This window comes from Tachypleus tridentatus, chromosome 7, assembly GCF_004210375.1.
Source record: "Tachypleus tridentatus isolate NWPU-2018 chromosome 7, ASM421037v1, whole genome shotgun sequence".
NCBI classification, from domain to species: domain Eukaryota; kingdom Metazoa; phylum Arthropoda; class Merostomata; order Xiphosura; family Limulidae; genus Tachypleus; species Tachypleus tridentatus.
This window is the reverse complement of record NC_134831.1, coordinates 749,122-768,685: the sequence shown is the minus strand read 5'-3', so window position 1 is coordinate 768,685 and position 19,564 is coordinate 749,122. Positions and strand designations below refer to the sequence as shown.

General features: G+C 32.5%; 1 protein-coding gene across 1 annotated transcript in view; it reads right to left on the bottom strand.

Moving 5' to 3' along the window:
• The window catches only part of LOC143254917 (uncharacterized), a 133,400-nt gene extending 121,580 nt beyond the window's left edge, over positions 1–11,820 (bottom strand). The window contains exon 1 of the mRNA XM_076509827.1: positions 11,156–11,820. Within this exon, the coding sequence (XP_076365942.1) occupies positions 11,156–11,275 (120 nt within the window). The 5' untranslated portion in view covers positions 11,276–11,820. The remainder of the gene's footprint in view (positions 1–11,155) is intronic.
• Positions 11,821–19,564: the final 7,744 nt, after the last annotated feature.

Genomic DNA, 19,564 nt, shown 5'->3' with positions numbered 1-19,564 from the left:
AATTGAAGAAATTTGCAGGATTTCTTAGGAAAATAAAAGTTGGGTATAGATTCTGTACATAAACATGTCTTTAAATGGAATTGCTTGCTTGTTTTGAATATCGCGCAAAGCTACTCGAGGGCTATCTACACTAGCCGTCCCTAATTTTGCAGTCTAATACTAGAGGAAAGGCAGCTAGTCATCACCTTCAACTTTTGGGCTTCTCTTTTACCAACGAATAGTGGGATTAACCATAACATTATAACGCCCCCACGGCTGAAATAGCGTAACGGGGATTCGAACCCGAGACCCTCAGGTTACGAGTCGAGTGCCTTAACCACCTAGTAATGTCGGGCAAATGGAATTTCAATTGTGGGCCTAAGTCGGGAAAATAAATATTTACAAACATTTATATATAAATATACAGGCACCAAGACACACGCAAAGCGTGCCTAATTATACTAGAATTTCGTGTTTTTCTACTGCAGCATGATCATAGGCCTAATTTTTACGAATAACTGGCTTATGTGCACACATTCAACTAACATCAAACCGTCCATTTCCAAAGGTAAATATGAGTCATATTAAAACAGATTTCATGGAGATGCTTCCAAATAATTAGCATGACAAACGATTAAGGTATCATACAATGGAATATTTTCTGGTTGTCACATGCTGATACGAGAACAAATAAAACATGCTCAATATTCATATCACCCGTATAAATCGTTACGCCTCATAATACACAAAACATCGTGGCATCACCTGCTGCTAGCCATTGGCTGGCGTCAAGAGATTCTAGCTGCAAGTTTCATGTGTAAAACACAAAACTTCCCACCTTTATACTATATAATAATTACATGAATACTTTAGGCAAAGGTGTAAACATGCTGAACGAAGTAACAGAAGTGAAAACCTATTCCTTGTTATACACTTTCTCATAACGATACAAGAAACCTGAAAGGTTTCGTAAATACAACATGATCAGCTACAAAAAAAATATTCAGTCTGTGCGAACATGTGGGAATTCAACTCATTTTATAGGAAAAAAAAAAGTGACTTATCCACCAGCAACCAAGTGGTAATTCAATGACAAAGTTTTTACAATCGTACAAATATATGAATGATTAATATATATAACCATGAAAGATACCATAACCATCTTTGGCTGCTGAAAACACTTTCGTCTTATCAAATGATACGTAGTGTCAAAATTTATAAAGCTTGGTGATGGCTTGATTTTTTCTTTTGAATTTTCGCGAAAAGCTACACGAGGGCTATTTGGGCTAGTCGTCGCTAATTTAGCAGTGTAAGAAATATTTAATGATTTTAATCATATGTCAGAAAACGAAACAATTTGAACATCTTCCGGTTTGTGTTTGTTCCGTCGCTGAGAAATTTCACAATGGTTTCAGAGATTTTAGAAAAATTCAAGAGATAAAGTACTAAATGCAAATGAAAAACACCAACTTACAAGTTCCTTGACTTGATGATATAAATTAATATTTTTTATGTCAGAGTGTGAGTGTGGTATTTTCTAGAAAACATGTCCACCGTGTCGAACAGCTTAGCCAACCTTTAACTTGTGTTTTAAATTACATATTTCTGATTGTAGTCTATATAAAAAAAGAGAGAAAGGAAAATATTAAGTTTCATCTAAAGAACAGTGACATGTTACGAAGAACTTTAACTTATTAAAAATAATTAATTAAAAATATCTGGTATAGTGACTTACTTTTCATATGGTTGAAAATCATATCGACATTCCGATTGGCCTAAATTAATTATAATTATCTAACTAAATAAATGCTTATGTGTGTGTCTGTGTATCTGTTCCTTTTATTTTCCCGCATTTTTTAATCAGTTAGCACCAAACTTCACACAGTGATACAGAATGACATGAGGAAGGTCACGAGAGATCCTCTATCTAATTTCATATTGATAGAATTCTTGAAATCAGTATGTTTTTTCTATTCAGTTGTGCCACCTTTATATATTTTATTGCACTTTTAATGTTTATTACGTCACAAAAAAGAAGAACCATTTTTTATTTTTTGTCACAAATGAGTTTTTATTTTACTTGTCCAACGGATGGTACTACAGCTAATAACTTCTACACAGTCCGACTTGAGATTCATAACTTCCTTCAATAATCAAAATATACAAGTATATAAACATTTGTTATTGTTAAGTGAATATTTTGTAAACTAGATTTAGTAACAAATAATGTAAAAACGTTTATTAATGTTATTACTAATACAGTTAAGTATACATTATTGAAACAACAGGGCCTTGCCTTGAAATTAAGAAAGTGCCCTTCTTGAAAGTAAAGTATACGGTATTGTAGTTCACTGTTTTTTTTATTTATATATCACATTCTGATATGCAACGCTGGACACCAAAATAACCGAAAACAGCCTGGGTGCACAGTTGGTAGGACCACAGAAATGGTAGGGCCGTTCAACTCGTGTCACTGTTCGCTCGCTCATAAGGCAGCCAGCCATCTAGAACAGAGCGCCCAGTTAAACATCACGTGTTAGTTTCAACTAGAATTGGATGATCAAGTAGCAAGGGCAACAAACACATCTGATAAACGATTCAGTTCCGAAAAACAAATAAATAAACAACTGACTGTCGAACAATCTTTGGGCTTTCGTGGTCGAAGTTAGCTACGAGGGTTAAAATTAAAAAAAAATAAAGAAGTGAGGTTCAGTAGCACTCGGCTGTGGTACAATAACCGTAACACTAAGTGATACGCATAGTTACATAATGCGTATTGCGAAATACTAAACTAATCAATTTAGAAACAAGAAAAAGGCTTGTGAATATTTAGAACAGAATATATTCACACTGGGAGTTTTTTTCAAATTTTATTACCAAATAAAAACAAGAACTCTGACGCTAACGTGCCTAGTCATACATGTAATATAAATCAATACTACTTGTCCGACAACCTAAAGACTCGTTTACCTCGGTACAAGTTTATCCATCGACGAAACATTCGTTTGCCAAGCGTTAATTAATACTAAACTTTGCGCAACACCAACCAGACCACCATATCCAATCTCATCGAATTAACCTATTCCAAAGTGTTAACATAAAGAGACTTGAAAGCAGCAACCAGCCTACTTTATGAGAGAAGCGAGCCCTGATACGAAAATCGTGAGATTGAAACAAGTAATAAAGAGTACAGGTGGCGAAGCTCAACTCACTGTGAAACTTCCACTAGGTTTACGATTTCTTTCACCCTCTATAAACGAACTTTCAAAGCAACCAAAATCACGCATGGATGATCCAATTAAACTAGAACACAGTTTGGTGATGTCACAAGCGCCCATGATTCCAGATCGTTGTCTGATCATACACATCGTGTCGGGGCTGACAGACAAGTTCTGTTATCTGATTTCTACTAAAGTTAACTGATATCCTCAAATATATGACGTTCAATTACAGCTACAAGACTAATATGGTAATAAGAAAATTATGTTTTTAATACATCGATTAACAATTAAAAAAACGTTAATATCATACCACTAGGCTTAGGGTGTTCATTCACAATCTGCGGGTTCGAATCCTATCACCGAACACACAACCTTTTAGGCGTGTGGGGGGAGAGGCGTAGTAAAGTTAAGATTATTCCTATAAATTAATTAAAACTGAAGGCATTGTTTAGCTGTCTTCTCTCTACTCTATCTCTTCTAAACTGGTTACAGCTAATGCAAATAGACCTCGAGTGACTTTGCGCGAAATTCAACAAACAAACAAAATAATTCCATAAAGACTAGAGTTTAGTTATACACCACTGGGTAAGAAACACAATTCTTGTTATGATAACAGAAGTTTTGTACATTTTGATTTTGTACGTTCCATTGACAAACGCAAAAAAAGAACTCACAAAAAACTGGCCAATTGCAATGCACGAAAAATAACTCGAATTTGGCTGATATGCGTATTGGCTCCTTTTACAGAAACAATCAACATAAAATTAGAACAGTTACTAAATAACGCAAAAGAAATCGGGATAAACGTCCGAGATCTGAAACCTTGAAGCTGTTAAAAACAATAAAATAATATTTACATTTAAATATACATTTTTCTATAATACATAGTATGGCCCCAGATATTTAATATATATAAGCATCTCTACTTCTCAGGATTCTATGTATTAAGTTATAAACATCTACAGTCTTTCACTAGTTTATTTACAAAAAAAAACATCATTTTTACTTCAGTAAGTTCGAGAAACAGCGTATACACCTGACGTTTTGAGCTCACCATTTAACTTTTCTCGACTGTGAATCAGAGGATTAATAGTTCGCATCTCGTTCTCACAAAAAAGTTCTGTATATTTTTAGCAGCAGATGCGCCATAAGAATGGCAGTGAAAACCTACTCTTCTGATAAGAGTGGTCCAAGAGTTGGCGGCAGGTGCCTTCCTCTCAGTTTTTTAGTTCAAAATTAAGAACAGGTACACGCAAATACCTAATTTATAGCCTTGCACAAAAACAAATAATTGAAACCTCAATTAGTCTGTTACAAAAACCAGGACTTCGCCGCTCAGTTCTTACAAACTGATTACAACTGTGTGACGTTACGAAACACAGTACTCCTATCGTCCGAAAGATGAACTACCAATGCACGTGATGGTAAGCCTGACCTAATAATGAAACAAGGAACAATATGTTTGAATTCAGGAAATTATGACTGGTTACTTCTCACACCTGTCTTTCTTGCGTGACAGTCGGTGATACCTAGAAGTTCTCACTAATTAAAAGAAACTTGTTGCAATGTCGTTCACTTCATTAATAAATAAAATGCGAGAGAAGTCGGAACTAACAACCGAAACCCTCAGTTGACCCGATGAGCTCGTTCAGGTTCAAACCGGTCCGGGTTTCAACATTTGAAAAAAATATTAAACCTTACAGGAAGCATCTATAACAAACTTTATTTGTACGTGTGTATCTCATACGGTAAGGTAATTGATATAATTACAACAATGTAACTAGAGGGATGAAGACCACTGACTTGGAAGAAGTGAACATTTTTTTCTATCTTGTTTTCAACCTTTCAACTTCGGTTGACATTATACGATTTTGTGCGAATATTTGGAATGGCCCGCCGCAAAAATTTTGCGCATAGGGTAGTAGCACATGTCGTAAACGAAGGTTTAAAAATAAAACAATTTAATACACAACAATAAAGTCCATCATAATTGCACTTCTAATGCTTTCCACATTCCTTAATATATCCTTATAACACTCTACGACCTCTATATTAAACAGAGCATGCTTATAACACACTTAACACACTGTACGTTCCACTGTCACTCCATTATCATAAACTCACTATGTATGTTTATACTCAACACTTCCCACATTTAACACTGTGTAAAACACCAACACGTTTATATGTTCACCACCAACTTACCGGTGTATAACACACAAACAATACTAACATCACAACACTTGTTACACAGTTTTTTAACATACAACTAGCGTTACAATACAATTTCTCTAAGATTACATGGTAAATGTGGATACCTATAATCTGTATTACTAAAAAAATTGGTGACTTGTTTCAAATTTGATCGAAAGTTTTTCATTTTCTAGTGCTTTAAAACAAATTTTCAAAATAGTGACATCTCTGTAATATGCAGACAGTTTTGTAATTTTGTCACAGAAATAAACTTTGGTAAAGTTGCTCGAATATTAACTGACAATTATATATTTAAAAACGGCTGGTATGGGTAGAGAAAGCACTAGTAGAGGTGAACCTGACGATGACCGAAGAAGGTCTAAACGTTGTTCGCTCCTCTACTAGTGCTTTCTCTATCCATACCAGCCATTTTTAAATATATAAGTTTCTCTACAAGTGGGTTTTCTCGTCATCACGGATTATTAACTGACAATATGCAACAGGTATGAAAAAGAAGTAAACAGTATACAAACTTGCAATTTCAAGTCTTAGTTTAACACCATAAAACATGTATTAGGTAAGAAAACTATCTTTGAAAGACTTACATATCGTACAAAAAGTTTGTAAAATTAAGAAATAAACTGATTAACTTTAGACAAGTTTAAAATATGGATTAATCATTCCATCAAAACGAAATAAAATACAATAAAAATAAAAGAATATTATAAAATGTGAAAGAAGTTCGACACAAGATAATGTTATGTAACCTCCGAGAAACTAAGTTTTTACACTACATCCAACAAACTTCAAGGAAGAAGATAAACTTAGTTCTCACACTATGTCCAACAAGATTCAAGGTAAAAGTTAAACTTAGTTCTCACACTATGTCCAACAAACTTTGAGGTAAAAGTTAGTAGATTTCCATAAACTGCTAAGACACTTAATGAAGGTTTGCAGAAACTTCAAAACAATCTGTAGCTAATAATAATATAAATATCTACTACTACTGTCAGAAATAAAAGATAAAGCACAGGGTTCTGATATTAACTCAATCAAAGCAAGCTACCTACTTAAAAAGGAACTACACTGTTGGGGTTATGTCTTCTGAGAAAGTGTACAGGCATTTTCTATAACCTTGTTCTAGTTTTTTAATACATTTAACTTAAACCACGACACCTTTAAAAGCAGGCTTGTTGTTGTGGAATGTTGTTCTTAGGAGATTCTCTCTTTGGATAGTGTCAAAATACTTCTTAAGATTAAACCAGATGTTGCTAGTTTAGATTTGCTTATAGCAGTGAAATATTTCTTGAGATTAAACCAAAAGCTGCGAGTTTAGGTTTGTTTATAATATGAAAATATTTAAAGAGGTTAAATAAGAGAATTTGATATTTTAGTGTTTAATAAGATGTGGATAAAAATGTTGTTGTGCAGGAGGCAGATTAAAGTCTTGTGTTGAAACTGAGCCACTAAAAGAAGGTAGAAAGTGGTGGTTAACAAGAATGTTTTTTTTTTATCAGGAGAATATGAGAAGTAGTGTAAATGATCCATAATATTTTTCAAACTGTTGGTGATTCTAAAATGCTGAAAAATACTAATTCTGCAGAAAACTATAAAAAATTAATATAGGAGGAACTGAAAAGTTTCACTGATAACAACTACATAGAAATTTAGAAGTATAAAGTGATGAACTTTGGATGTTGAAATTTGGAAAAAGACTTACTTCTTGAGAGAGAAGAACCCTGGTGTTGTGGAGAAAATGTATACCTCAGTGATAACTGTCCAAAATATTTAGCTGTAATAGACAAAACTACAAGTTATAGGATCTATTTATAAGAACAGACTGCCTGTGGGATGACTGCCCGAGCATTAGAATTTTAATATCAAACTTTCACAAAATTAGTACTTATCAAATGGTCTTTCATGACTATGCAATGTATGCTGTTCCTTCACACGTTTACTGGCTACATTAGTGTGAATGATTATGAACAGCTAGAAGTGATCTTGGTGAAATTAATGTCAACATGTCTGTTCATAAGTTCTTACTGTCACATGTTTATTATGTTACAAAATACTGTGATCTTAAACTCTGATTTTCCCAGCATTATAGCTGTCTATTCAAATTAAAACCTGTCAAGATATATCATTATTCATTAGCAATTAAAACAATCAATACAGATAAAAGCATGAAAATATAGCTTCAGTCCATCAAACCACTACTCTATCTGTCCTATCTAGTCAGCCTAAAGAACCACAATACTGGACAAAAAGCCTTGTTGGAACTAGATATAGCATACATAGTATAGTTTACATACCATCATATATTCCTCTTTACTTTCATTTAATGTTATACTTTATAAATATTTTTATACATGCTACATACACGTAAAATACTGTGAATGTTACTAACATGCAGCCATACAGCTCGAGTGGTAAAGTGGTCATATCTTTCATGCCATGTAATTACGTTTTGAGGTTACTTTACCCATCAGCTTCCAGTACATGTTTTTCATACTTGTTTATAAACAGTTTAACCTAGTAAGTTGAACATCTAGTTGTCTGAGAGATGTACCTGTAGTTTCTGTTTATATTCCACACGCTTAGGGAAGCAGGCTTTTTCTGTTTTTTCTTTCTACTGTAGAGTGCATTAACTTCATAATCTTATCAGAGTCTCCTCAAACATTATACTCACATAACAAAAATGCACACAAAAACAACTTAATATAAATTTAAATAGTTCAAGTACAAGGTCTGTTTTTGTTCTCTCCAGTAAACATTTTATTTTGAATATAACTAACTTGTTAGTGTATTGTTAACTTTGCAATGTAATGCAAAAGCTAACTATTATAACTATATGAAGAACATAAATATATATTTTATTTTTTGTTTTAGCATTTATTATACACAATTTCAAATGTTCTTTATCATTTTATACTGGAAATTGCTAATATGGTACTTTTTTATCCTTTTTAATCCAATTAATTTCTGTTACTAAAACAAACAAATACACGTTTCTGTAACATCTGAAGATAATATTTAAGTAAGCTTTAAAGTACAAGTATTTATAGACAGGCAAAGAAAACTTTTCCTTCTGTTTAATATTAATTCTCTTTACTTGCTTAATTTCTTGTTTCTATAAAATCCTAATGAAACAAGACACATAAGGAAGAACCAAATTTACATATAAACAGAACACATTCAAAGTTTAATAATGTAAAAAAACGTAGGTTATCTTATCACTGATACTTAAGTTCCCAGAATTTTATTTGGTAATTGGCCGAGCATTTAGTTTCTAATAAGAATCACTAGGTGGAAAACACTGAGCCTAAAGACAAAACAAATATTAACTATCAAGTGTGATTTACTGAGGATTTTAAAGGAATATAACAGAAGAGAAAGAATTCACACTGAAATTAGTAAATACAGTTTAATGTGTATTTGAATATATTTTGTAAAACATGCTTAGGTGACAAAATGACAAATACTTTTGAAAATGCATTCAAGCACATATTTTGTAAAGAGAAATTAGATTATTATTAATAAACAGATAACAGTTTTAAACTGATATTTTTTAAAATGTTAGTTTTTCACCAATATCAAGATATATTAGAACAGCTTAGAAATTAATTTACTAGTTTACTCTCTATGTAATGAAATATGTAAAGTAACTTCTATCCAAATACTCTTTACCAAAAACAAACAATTATATTATATCCAATATTCAAAAATCTAAACAAAAAATGTTACAAATAAACATCTGTCAGATGACTTAAAACCTGTATCAGGTCTAAATTATATTTATACATTTAAATTTTTTTACAAACTAACACCATTTCCCTGTGTGAACATTAAAGTTTACAGAAATCACACCAGAAGGTATGTATGGTCCATAATACTGGCAGAAACAAGCAACAATAATAATATCTGGTTAAGGTATTGAAGCTCTGAGGACAAGCTTAAATATTTGAACTTGCTTTTTCTGAAATGTAGAGGGATTAAGAGGGCTTGATTTAGGTGTTGAAAATTGTTAAGGATTTGGACAATAAATCTCCCTACAGGAGGTCTGTTTGAGATGGAAAGGTTGAAAAATACTAACCTGACCAGGAAGAAGGAAAGAAAATTACTTTTTAGTTAAGAATTATTGATTTCAGAAACAGTTTGTTCCAGTGTGGTGTGTTCTATTAATTTTATTTTTCTTGGATAAGATATATGAACACATATGATTGTTTAATTTAGGTCTAATGTTTAGGTTGGTAGTTATGTGAGAAAGGAGCAATCTCAGCCAACTAAACAGCCTTCTGTTACCTTGTTCCATCTCATACTTGTAGGTTTATAAAATGCATACATTTGTTTATGCAGGGAAGTTGTTTATATATATACCTATATGTATTTCTTATATAAAACCAAATTTTACATTAAATGAAAGAGAATTTATATATTTTCTTAATTTCTTTTAGAAAAATTACAAACAACTGGTAAAAATACAGAGGGGGCTGGTATATCACTAGATGTAATTTTTCTACCTCATGAGCTATATGTATCTCAGAGAAGAATTTGAAGTGTCAGCTTTTATGAAAAAATAAAATAAAATAGCATGTGCATAGAAAACTGAACAAGCAAGTCTTAAATTCCTACATGAAGGTTCAAGAATGATCAATTCCTTAAAATATAAAGGAAAAACAACTTTATCTCCTAAGCATCATGGAACCAATCAAACTACTTCTATAATCCAGTATTTTATTCCTTTAAAAACATGCAAAATAGTACACATGTTACTTTTGAACTGTGGGCATGTGTAATTCTTTAAACATAATTCAGCTAATGGTATAACTTACACTATATTGTAAGTCTTCTTGAAAACTGTCAACTTTCAACTCACCTGTGCTGTCAATAAATCTTAAAAAAATATTCAACCCTATATAACAAGTGAAGCTGTAATAGTTTATTAATTAATCTTGAATAAATAAAATTATTTGGTGCTGTTTCACCACTTTTTAGTAAGTAGTTAGTCCAATTGTCAATTTATTTTAAACAGAAGTCTCAATAATTTTAAATAAGATTTGGACTTAACATGCAACTAAGAGTCAACATTAATAGTTAACACAGACAAATTTTTGCAAGATTCAAATACTGGTAAAAATTCAACTGAAACCCAGTGTGAATGAAGGATCACATTTTTTATCACCTTCTCTTCTTCAATCCTTAAGCTGTCCAAAAAAAATACTGAAAACATACAAGCTATAAGCATGACCAATTTTGTCAAGTACTCTCATAAAAAAAACAAATTATAAAAAAAAAGACCAACATTCCACCTCCTGCACACATGGAAACACTCAAGTTCAGGTTCATCACACAAAAAGAACATGTGTGTCAGGGATTTAAATAAATCCCTGAAAAAGTCTACCTATAGACTTTTTCATATGTCTGGCAGGGCTATACACAAAAATGGAAGATTTTTACTTAAAATGAACACTTTTAAACTGCCTGTTTTGTTTTATCTTCCAATTGACAAAATAATTATCGCTATGTTTGTTTACAAATTAATAAATCACGTGTTTACGCATTTGACTTTAGATTGCTAATTACATCATCAAAACCAAGCTAATAGGTATAAAGATTTCAAAAAGTGTTTAATTATACTATATGTTTAACATATCTGTTTGACTTCGAGTTTTATATAAAGTGTAGTTTAATATTTTCTCGTGTTATATCATTATCACTCGAGACAAACTAACTTCTGATGACACTGAAATTATGTTACTCACCCGGTTACTCTCTAGAGCTTCGGCAGTGTGAGCTTCCTTCGTTTTGAAACAATGTTGACATTTTGATTTGTTAAAAATGTTTGGTGCAAACTTCTTACAATCTGCTTTAAGCGTCATCATAGCTTCAGGAGTTGATATCAACCTGCTTCTGATATACAATAACTAACCTTACAACTACAGAAGTAATAGAAACTGATTAAAACTTAATGTTTTAAGTCTTTTACTCACTCTTCAATTGATAAAACTCGGAACTCATAAATAATATTCAACAACGACTAAGCCTAATTCTATATAAAACCCGACGGAGGCTTGTGCTCCTTCAGCTTAGCCATAACAAGGCCGACTTCCACCCACAGTTTAATGCGGTTTGGTCCTCTAAGCTTACCGGTCTGTACTCGTCGGCAAAACGAACCATCGACAACAAATATTAACAGAAAAGACTAAAGTTGGCAGTATAAAGATTGCTTACTACATAATACACGAACAAATATGATTTGCCTTTACAAAAGACAAATATTTAACGTAATATTCAACTCGTATTTGGGCAATTCATTTTCAAATAGTCCGTACACTTCTTTCACATGCTTTTACCAATTAGCCCACTACATACTTCAAGCAAACCTAACCGTTCCCTATTGAACCACCGTAGGTAAACTGGCGTTCGTAGCTACTCCAGCAGAACAGCAGAACGTAACGCTTATCTCGTGAAGCTTTCGACACCACTTCGCTAAGAGATAATCATTTTGCCATGAACAACATAAAATATTGTTTAGCGCCATTTTGTGTCTAAGCGCAATGTACTACTATTAGATACTGTAGTTTTTACTAAGTTCCTAAACTTAATGATGAATAGTTAGACTTTCTGTTTATCTTGATGAGCCAAATAATTAATACATGATAAAGATGACGTATTTTATTTGCTAATATTCCAATATAAAAAACGGTACGAAAGTCTGTCTTATATGCATGAAGAGTACACTCAAGTCGTAAACATTATTTTATCATATCACATTGACAGTGTTACTTGGATAACAAAAATGTTTGTAAATAAAATACAATATATCAAAATAAAGTTCAAAACCAATTTTGTTTGGTAGCTACAAAGAAAGTCAGCAAAAGAAGAACGTGAGCTAATGACGATTAAATAACTTAGGCGTAACGACTTTATGGCAATAGTTATAGATTTAATTGCTGTTGGCTTTACTGCATGTTGAAAGTTAAATGCTTACGATGCAAACAGAATGGTGTCTTGTTGAATTTTATATTAGCTTTGGAAATTAGTATCTGTAACAACGTAGCTTATTTACAATAGTCTAGGGCATAATATGCTCAGCGTCATAAGCAGGAGCGTAGATTTTTTATACCCGAAGGGTGGGATGATTTTTGCAACCACTTATATGGACTGTTTAATTTGTAAATTGGTAATCTCTGATTACGTAAACCTGAAAGCTGTAAACATGCAGTCACAGAGTAATCTTGTTGCCACAATACTTGGATGTATACTTAGGCCTACTGACTGATACTTACAAAGTTACGAACCATAACATAGATCGAAAAGCTTAGAAACACGCCTATATTAAAGATGTACATTTCGGCTACTGAAAAAGCCTACATCTAGTCCTAATTATGTAATTCGATTGGTAAGAACACGAGAATCACAAGAACAAACACACAATTTGTAGGCCTGTAATGCGATAAAACAATTCAACAGACCAAACTGTAGGGGGGGATGATTGTATGTACCATACTCCTCACCTAAAATGAAGAGGGGGATGTATACTCTCCATCCCCCCCCCCAGAATCTACGCCCCTGGTCATAAGCCAAATATATTTAGAAGAGCTGATTCAATGATCATGATTAAAATTGTATAATAACACCTTAAATGAAGGTCTTAGAATGTTTTATAATTTTTAAAATAATAATAAACTTGTTTAATATCAAACGCCGATCACTTTTTAGTATGATTAAAATAAGCTTCAAATTCAAGAACACAAAAGATGATACACTATATATATGGATGTGTTTACGTTAAAACCTCTTATTATTATCTCCTACGTTTTGGCACAGAGACGAACCAACGAATATCTTTAAATTTTTAACTGCAGTGAACGTAAGCATTATTGATATTTACTAAAGAATGACCGCGGCCTAATGAATAATATGTCAGAGTGTGAATCCAAAGATTCATAGTTCAAATCCTATTACTCCAAAAAAAAAACCTATACATGGAGTTGTGGATGCACTATTTATAAAAACAAAACACGCATAAACATACTGCATATGTAAATAAACTTTGATAAAATAAAAATGACTTTTAAATTTAACCATTAATTTTGTTTCGTGTTATTTTTGTTTCGTACTTATCTGAATTATGCTATATTATAACACCGCAGAAATACACCAATGTTTAGACAAAACTTGTTATCATTTTTCAAGGTTTATTTTTCTTATTGCTTTTTCACAACTAGTACATTATTATTATTATGTTTTGATAACACGGGGTCTTCCATCATGTTTAAAAATTAATTAAAGCAAATGGTAAACCTACAACTTATATCTAGAATAGATTTGATAGATGATAAAAGGTTACAGACGACTTGAATATGTAATAGAGAAAACTTTATTATAAATTACAACGTCACTAAACTAAAACGTAATACGTCAATATATTAGTACGGCTATAATAATAAGTAATGTTTTCTGGAATAACGTTGTTTTTGTTTCTTTCTTCCTTTCTGAAGTTATTCTTCTTGTAGATAGAATTTCTTTTCTCCTTCTCATAATTTTGTTTTCCTTCTCGTTTGTGGATATTTTTAGCTGGTTGTATTTTCATGACTCATAATGTGACTGTATAAATTTCCAGGAAGAATAAACTTGCATGGATTTACAAGTAACCATAAATACCGCGAGATTTATTTATCTTATTTCATAATATTTCTCAACTTTATTCCTAATTTAAGTCCATTATTCAAGTCTTTGATCCTATATTATGTTGCAGCCAGCTAGAATCGTGTGGTAAAATTTAGAAAGTTTTGGACTTTGAAAGATCACTAACAGTTCTGCCAAGAAAAGGAAGAAAAGACAGTCTCTCTTTATCCGGTGACCTTTCAACATTTCACGGGAAAAAAGGATTCACATTACCAAACAACTAATTATTTCCATATTTGCTAAATTAATGACAAACTGGGCATATTTTGTACTTGGAATTTTATAAGTTCAACTAAAAAAAAAAAAAACAGTTTGTTTAGTTTTTCGGGTATTTACACGAAACTAACCAGGGACGTAAATATCCCTAACTTTGAATTAATAGACTAGAGGGAAGACAGTTAGTTAACACTGTTCATCACGAAGATTACTGCTGAGAATAAGCGTAGTAAATAAAAACGATATTAATTGAAAAGCAGAAAACTTACAGTTTCAGCTGTGGTTGGAGTGTACAATTAATTTAACTAGAACCGCCACAAAACACAAGTCTTTGATCATCTCAGTGTTCATTAAAGTGGCCATGGTGTTGTATGTTTGAATTTCATGCAAAGCTACTTGAGGGCTATCTGAGCTAGCCGTCCCTAATTTAGCAGTGTAAAACTAGAGGGAAAGCAGCTAGTCATCACCATCCACCGCCAACTCTTGGGCTACTCTTTTACCAACAAATAGTGGGATTGACCGTAACATTATAATGCCCCCACGGCTGAAAGGGCGAGCATGTTTGGTGTGACGGGGATTCAAACCCGCGATAATCAGGTTACTAGTCGAGCATCATAATCACTTAGCCATGTCGGAAGAGATTAACAGAGTTTATAAACACGTGCTACCGCTGCGAAGTCCGCTTGTCGTATTTTTTATGCAAATAGAGATACTTGGGTGTAGCTCGAAATGGAACAGCGGGTTATCCAATGTTTCGTTTGTTTGTTTTAGAGCAATGCCACTTTAAACCATCCGCTGAGTGAACCATATGGAATCAAATCCCGGACTTTGAAAAAAAAATATAATAAAAATTAATAGTTTATTTGGTTTAATGTTTTGATGATAAAAATAAACCCATTAAAGTATATTAATACCTGTTCCGAAGTTTGAACTCCAAGGATCCATACATATAAATTCTAAGACTTTAGTTATTTTTTCTCGAGTTCAAAATTATCTCAATTATATATACATATACATATATACTGTAACAGATTTACCATTATATACATTTATTTATTATAATGTTGATCTTTGTTTCAGTTAAATATATATTTAGAAATGAATGTAACTCATAGTGTCAAGTCTGTATCACAATATTCCCTAAACTTGAAGAAGATTTTCAACATTGTTTGTAAAACTTGTATTTATATAAGTCATTATTTATAACAACCATTATTATAAATTATATTATTGTTTATATATTAAAATATATTTGTATTAAGAAAGAAAACTGTGTGTATTAACCTTGTTGGCAAACATAATAAATTTCACACATCTCGTCGTGCAATTAACTTTTAAATTTAAATTAGTTTCAAGCTATTTTAAATCGTATTGCGTAACAATATAGATATATGATATTAAGTACATGTTAGGTTCCTCATCATATCTCTACTATATTTTCAAAGCTATAAACTATTGAAACCAGTCTGTACCACGCTGGTACAGAGGTAAGTCTACGGATTTACAACGCTAATATCAGGTGTTGGATTACCCTCGGTGGTCTCAGCAGATGGCCTAATGTGGCTTTGCTATAAGAAAACACACAAACACACACCGATTTAAGTTTCTAATTTTAAAGTTTAAATGATTTAATTTTACCTGTTTACCCATTTTTCTGCATCAGAATCTTAACATAAAAGATTAATCTAAATCAATATTATGTTTTGAAGTGAATATACGTTTGTTAACATTTTAGCGATTATAGGGCACATGCGTGGCCTAATATTTCACGCGCGGCGGTTTGGAAGATTGTGCCTTTTACCTTATATAATTAATTTTGTTATTCGGTTAAGAGTAGTAGTGTTGGCAGAAGGTGCTGATAACTGGTTGCCATACTTCTGATCAGCAGTTCTAAGTTAGCGATGGTTGTACCTGAACGTTGAGGTTTTTTGATCGAGGGATTTTGTTCACGTGTCGTTCAATCTATTATTTAGATTGAAAATGTCTAAAACGAGACAGAATGATTACTGTAGAAAATAGAATATATCATTTCTTAAGAGCTTGAGGCCCGATATGACCAGTTGGATAAGGTGATCGACACACAATCTGAGGGTCGTGGGTTCAAATTCCACCAAACAGGCTTGTCCTTTCAGTCGTGGGGGCGTAAATAATGTTATAGTCAATCCTATTATTCGATGGCAAAAGAGTAGCCCAAGCGTAGACGATGAGTGGTGATGACTAGCTGCCTTCCCACTATTCTTTCACTGCTAAATTAGGAACGGTAGATACCAATATCGTGTGTCTTCGAACTCTTCCCCATAAAAAAAATGACAAAATACCTCAACCTAAATATAATTACAAGAAAACAAACTGGATAAAACATGTAAAAATACAAAACCACCCTGGCACAAGTACAGAAACCTGCGCAAACAGACACAATAACTGAATGCTTTTCACTCACAGCAAACAGATCAATTCATACAATAAAGTATTGGACAACCATGGTAATTTCACACAAAATTAAACAATATATATAAAAAGGAAGACACCTACGAAGGGTACGCACGACTGCACGGAATCCACTCATCAAAACACAATTAAACAAAATACGAAATGAAATCAAGAGACTGAAACAAGAACATTGGTAACAGTTCTGAGATCAACTAGATGATACCACAGACCCAGAACAATTCTGAAATCATTTAAAATGGTTTATAAACACACAGAAAATTACCTTAAAATATCGTTACAAATTCAAGAATAGCTCACATAGACAAGAAACAAGTTGAAATGTTTGAAACCATATTCCAAACACCAAACCAAACGGACACGAACATACATTTAAATAATGAAGTAAGAGAGTTTTTCCTACAAAACTAATGAAACCTTCAAGCCAAAATTTCCAATAAATACAAACACACACAGTTATTCACAAGATAATCCACAATTCAACAACATATTAATACAAAATGAGTAAACAGTTACAATAAAAAAAGAACGCACTGTTGTCTTCTTTCTCGATATAGAGAAATCGTTCAACATTATCCGGCATAATGGTTTTAGGTTCTGCATAAACGAATTGGAGCTATTGCGTAAAATTATTCGCTGTTTGTCGAACTTTCTGGAAGATAGAAAACAGAATTAACGCAAAGAGAACCAACTCGAAGTGTTTTATATCCGGAGACAGGAGCCCCACAGGAAGGGGTTCTTAGCCCAGTACTTTTCATCATGTATGTCAGTAGCCTGTCCTTAAACGACCCAAATGAAGAATTCGCCTCATAATTCACAGATGATATGACAGTCTGGAAAAGTTCACCAACACCGACAATAGCAGGAAATAACATACAACGACAACTGAATAGAACACAGAAATACTGTTAAAAATACGACAACTGAATAGAACACAGAAATACTGTTAAATATACGACGACTGAATAGAACACAGAAATACTGTTAAATATACGACGACTGAATAGAACACAGAAATACTGTTAAATATACGACAACTAAATAGAACACAGAAATACTGTTAAATATACAGAATTAAAGTAAACGTACCAAACACACAGTTATTGTTATTTACAAAATTATCCGATAGTATATTTATAAGGAAAACGCCTCCAGAATGCCACGTCAGCAAAATTCCTGTAGATAATATACGATTCTAGAGTAAACTGGAAAAATATACAACGGATGTAACAAACAGAGCATGGAAACATGTTAAGTTGTTCAACAGTCTGTCAGGTAGAAACAAAGATACATCACTTCTACATATTCTCAAAATGTACACAACATACATCAGACCAGTTCTGGAACATACATGTCCAGCTTGGTACAATATATAATAAAACACTATAAATAAAATATAAACTGTTCATAACAAAATGTGCACAACATATATCAGACCAGTTCTGGAACATACATGTCCAGCCTGGTACAATATATAATAAAACACAATAAATAAAATATAAACTGTTCATAACAAAATGTACACAACATATATCAGGCCAGTTCTAAAAAATACATGTCCAGCCTGGTACAATATACCATAAAACACTATTAATAAAATATAAACTATTCAGAACAAAATGTACACAACATATATCAGACCAGTTCTGGAATATACATGTCTAATATGGTACAATGCATCATAAAACACTATAAATAAAATATAAACTATTCACAACACAATACTAATTTCTGCAGACAGAGTATTTATACATAAATATTCACACATACCTTACATATCTGACAGACACCAATGTGTGACAATGAAGTACTTTAATAAAAATCTGTATAAAATTAATCTATTAACAGAAATAACAAGTATCTCATACATGATGAAAGAACACCTGAGTACCTCTTCCCCAATAAACAATTACATTAACTATAATAAATAAGTTACTTATAACTAGATATAGTATATCATTAGTTTAGTATATTATCATGGTATCTATGTAAATACACTCCCAGTAAGTTAACAAGTGAAAAGTGTGCCAGTGATTACAGAAGTGTTATGTGTAGCGACTGTTCAGGACTATCACACTGAACTGGCGTCAGTTAAGTGTTCACTTTAAATAAATGTTAACATGTTATACACGGACTTGGCCTACGAAAAGGGTCGGACAGTGTTTATCAAGCTGACACAATTAACATTAATACTAATCAAAGGACAACAATAAACTCCACAGAAGGTGTGAAAGAGGTCAAAAGTGTACTTGACCGCTCCAGATTTCGGCCTAAAAGAGCGGCACGGATTGATTGGTTACTTAGTTTGAAATGTTTAAATTATTTATTAAGGAGACATCTGGATGACCTCACCAAACATAATAGAGTACGGTTGTTGTTGTTTTTTCATGGGATTCATCGGGGAATCGAACCCCGGACTTTGTAAGTAAGTCCATAAGCTTACCACTGACTTACAAGAGGTTATTTTCTGCTGAAGGTCGTAGGATAAGTTGTGGATAAAAAAAAACATATATTTTTAAAGTAAAAACGTGTTGTCAATAATTTGTCCAAATTACATTAAAATTTGCTTTTCCGAAATGAAATAAATTCAGAAGATAGAGAATTATACTTACTGCCCTATGGCTATATAGTTCATCCGTGTCACCAGAAACAACTTTTTTTTTAGTCATACCTTTTTTTTTTTTTTCATGATGTACACGAAAAAAACTCTTAAATTCTAACTGGGCCTTAAATGATTGATGGGACAGCAACACTAGTGTTGAGGTCAAAATAATTAACTCGTAAGTTAGATGAAGAATTGTACTGAACCATTTTTT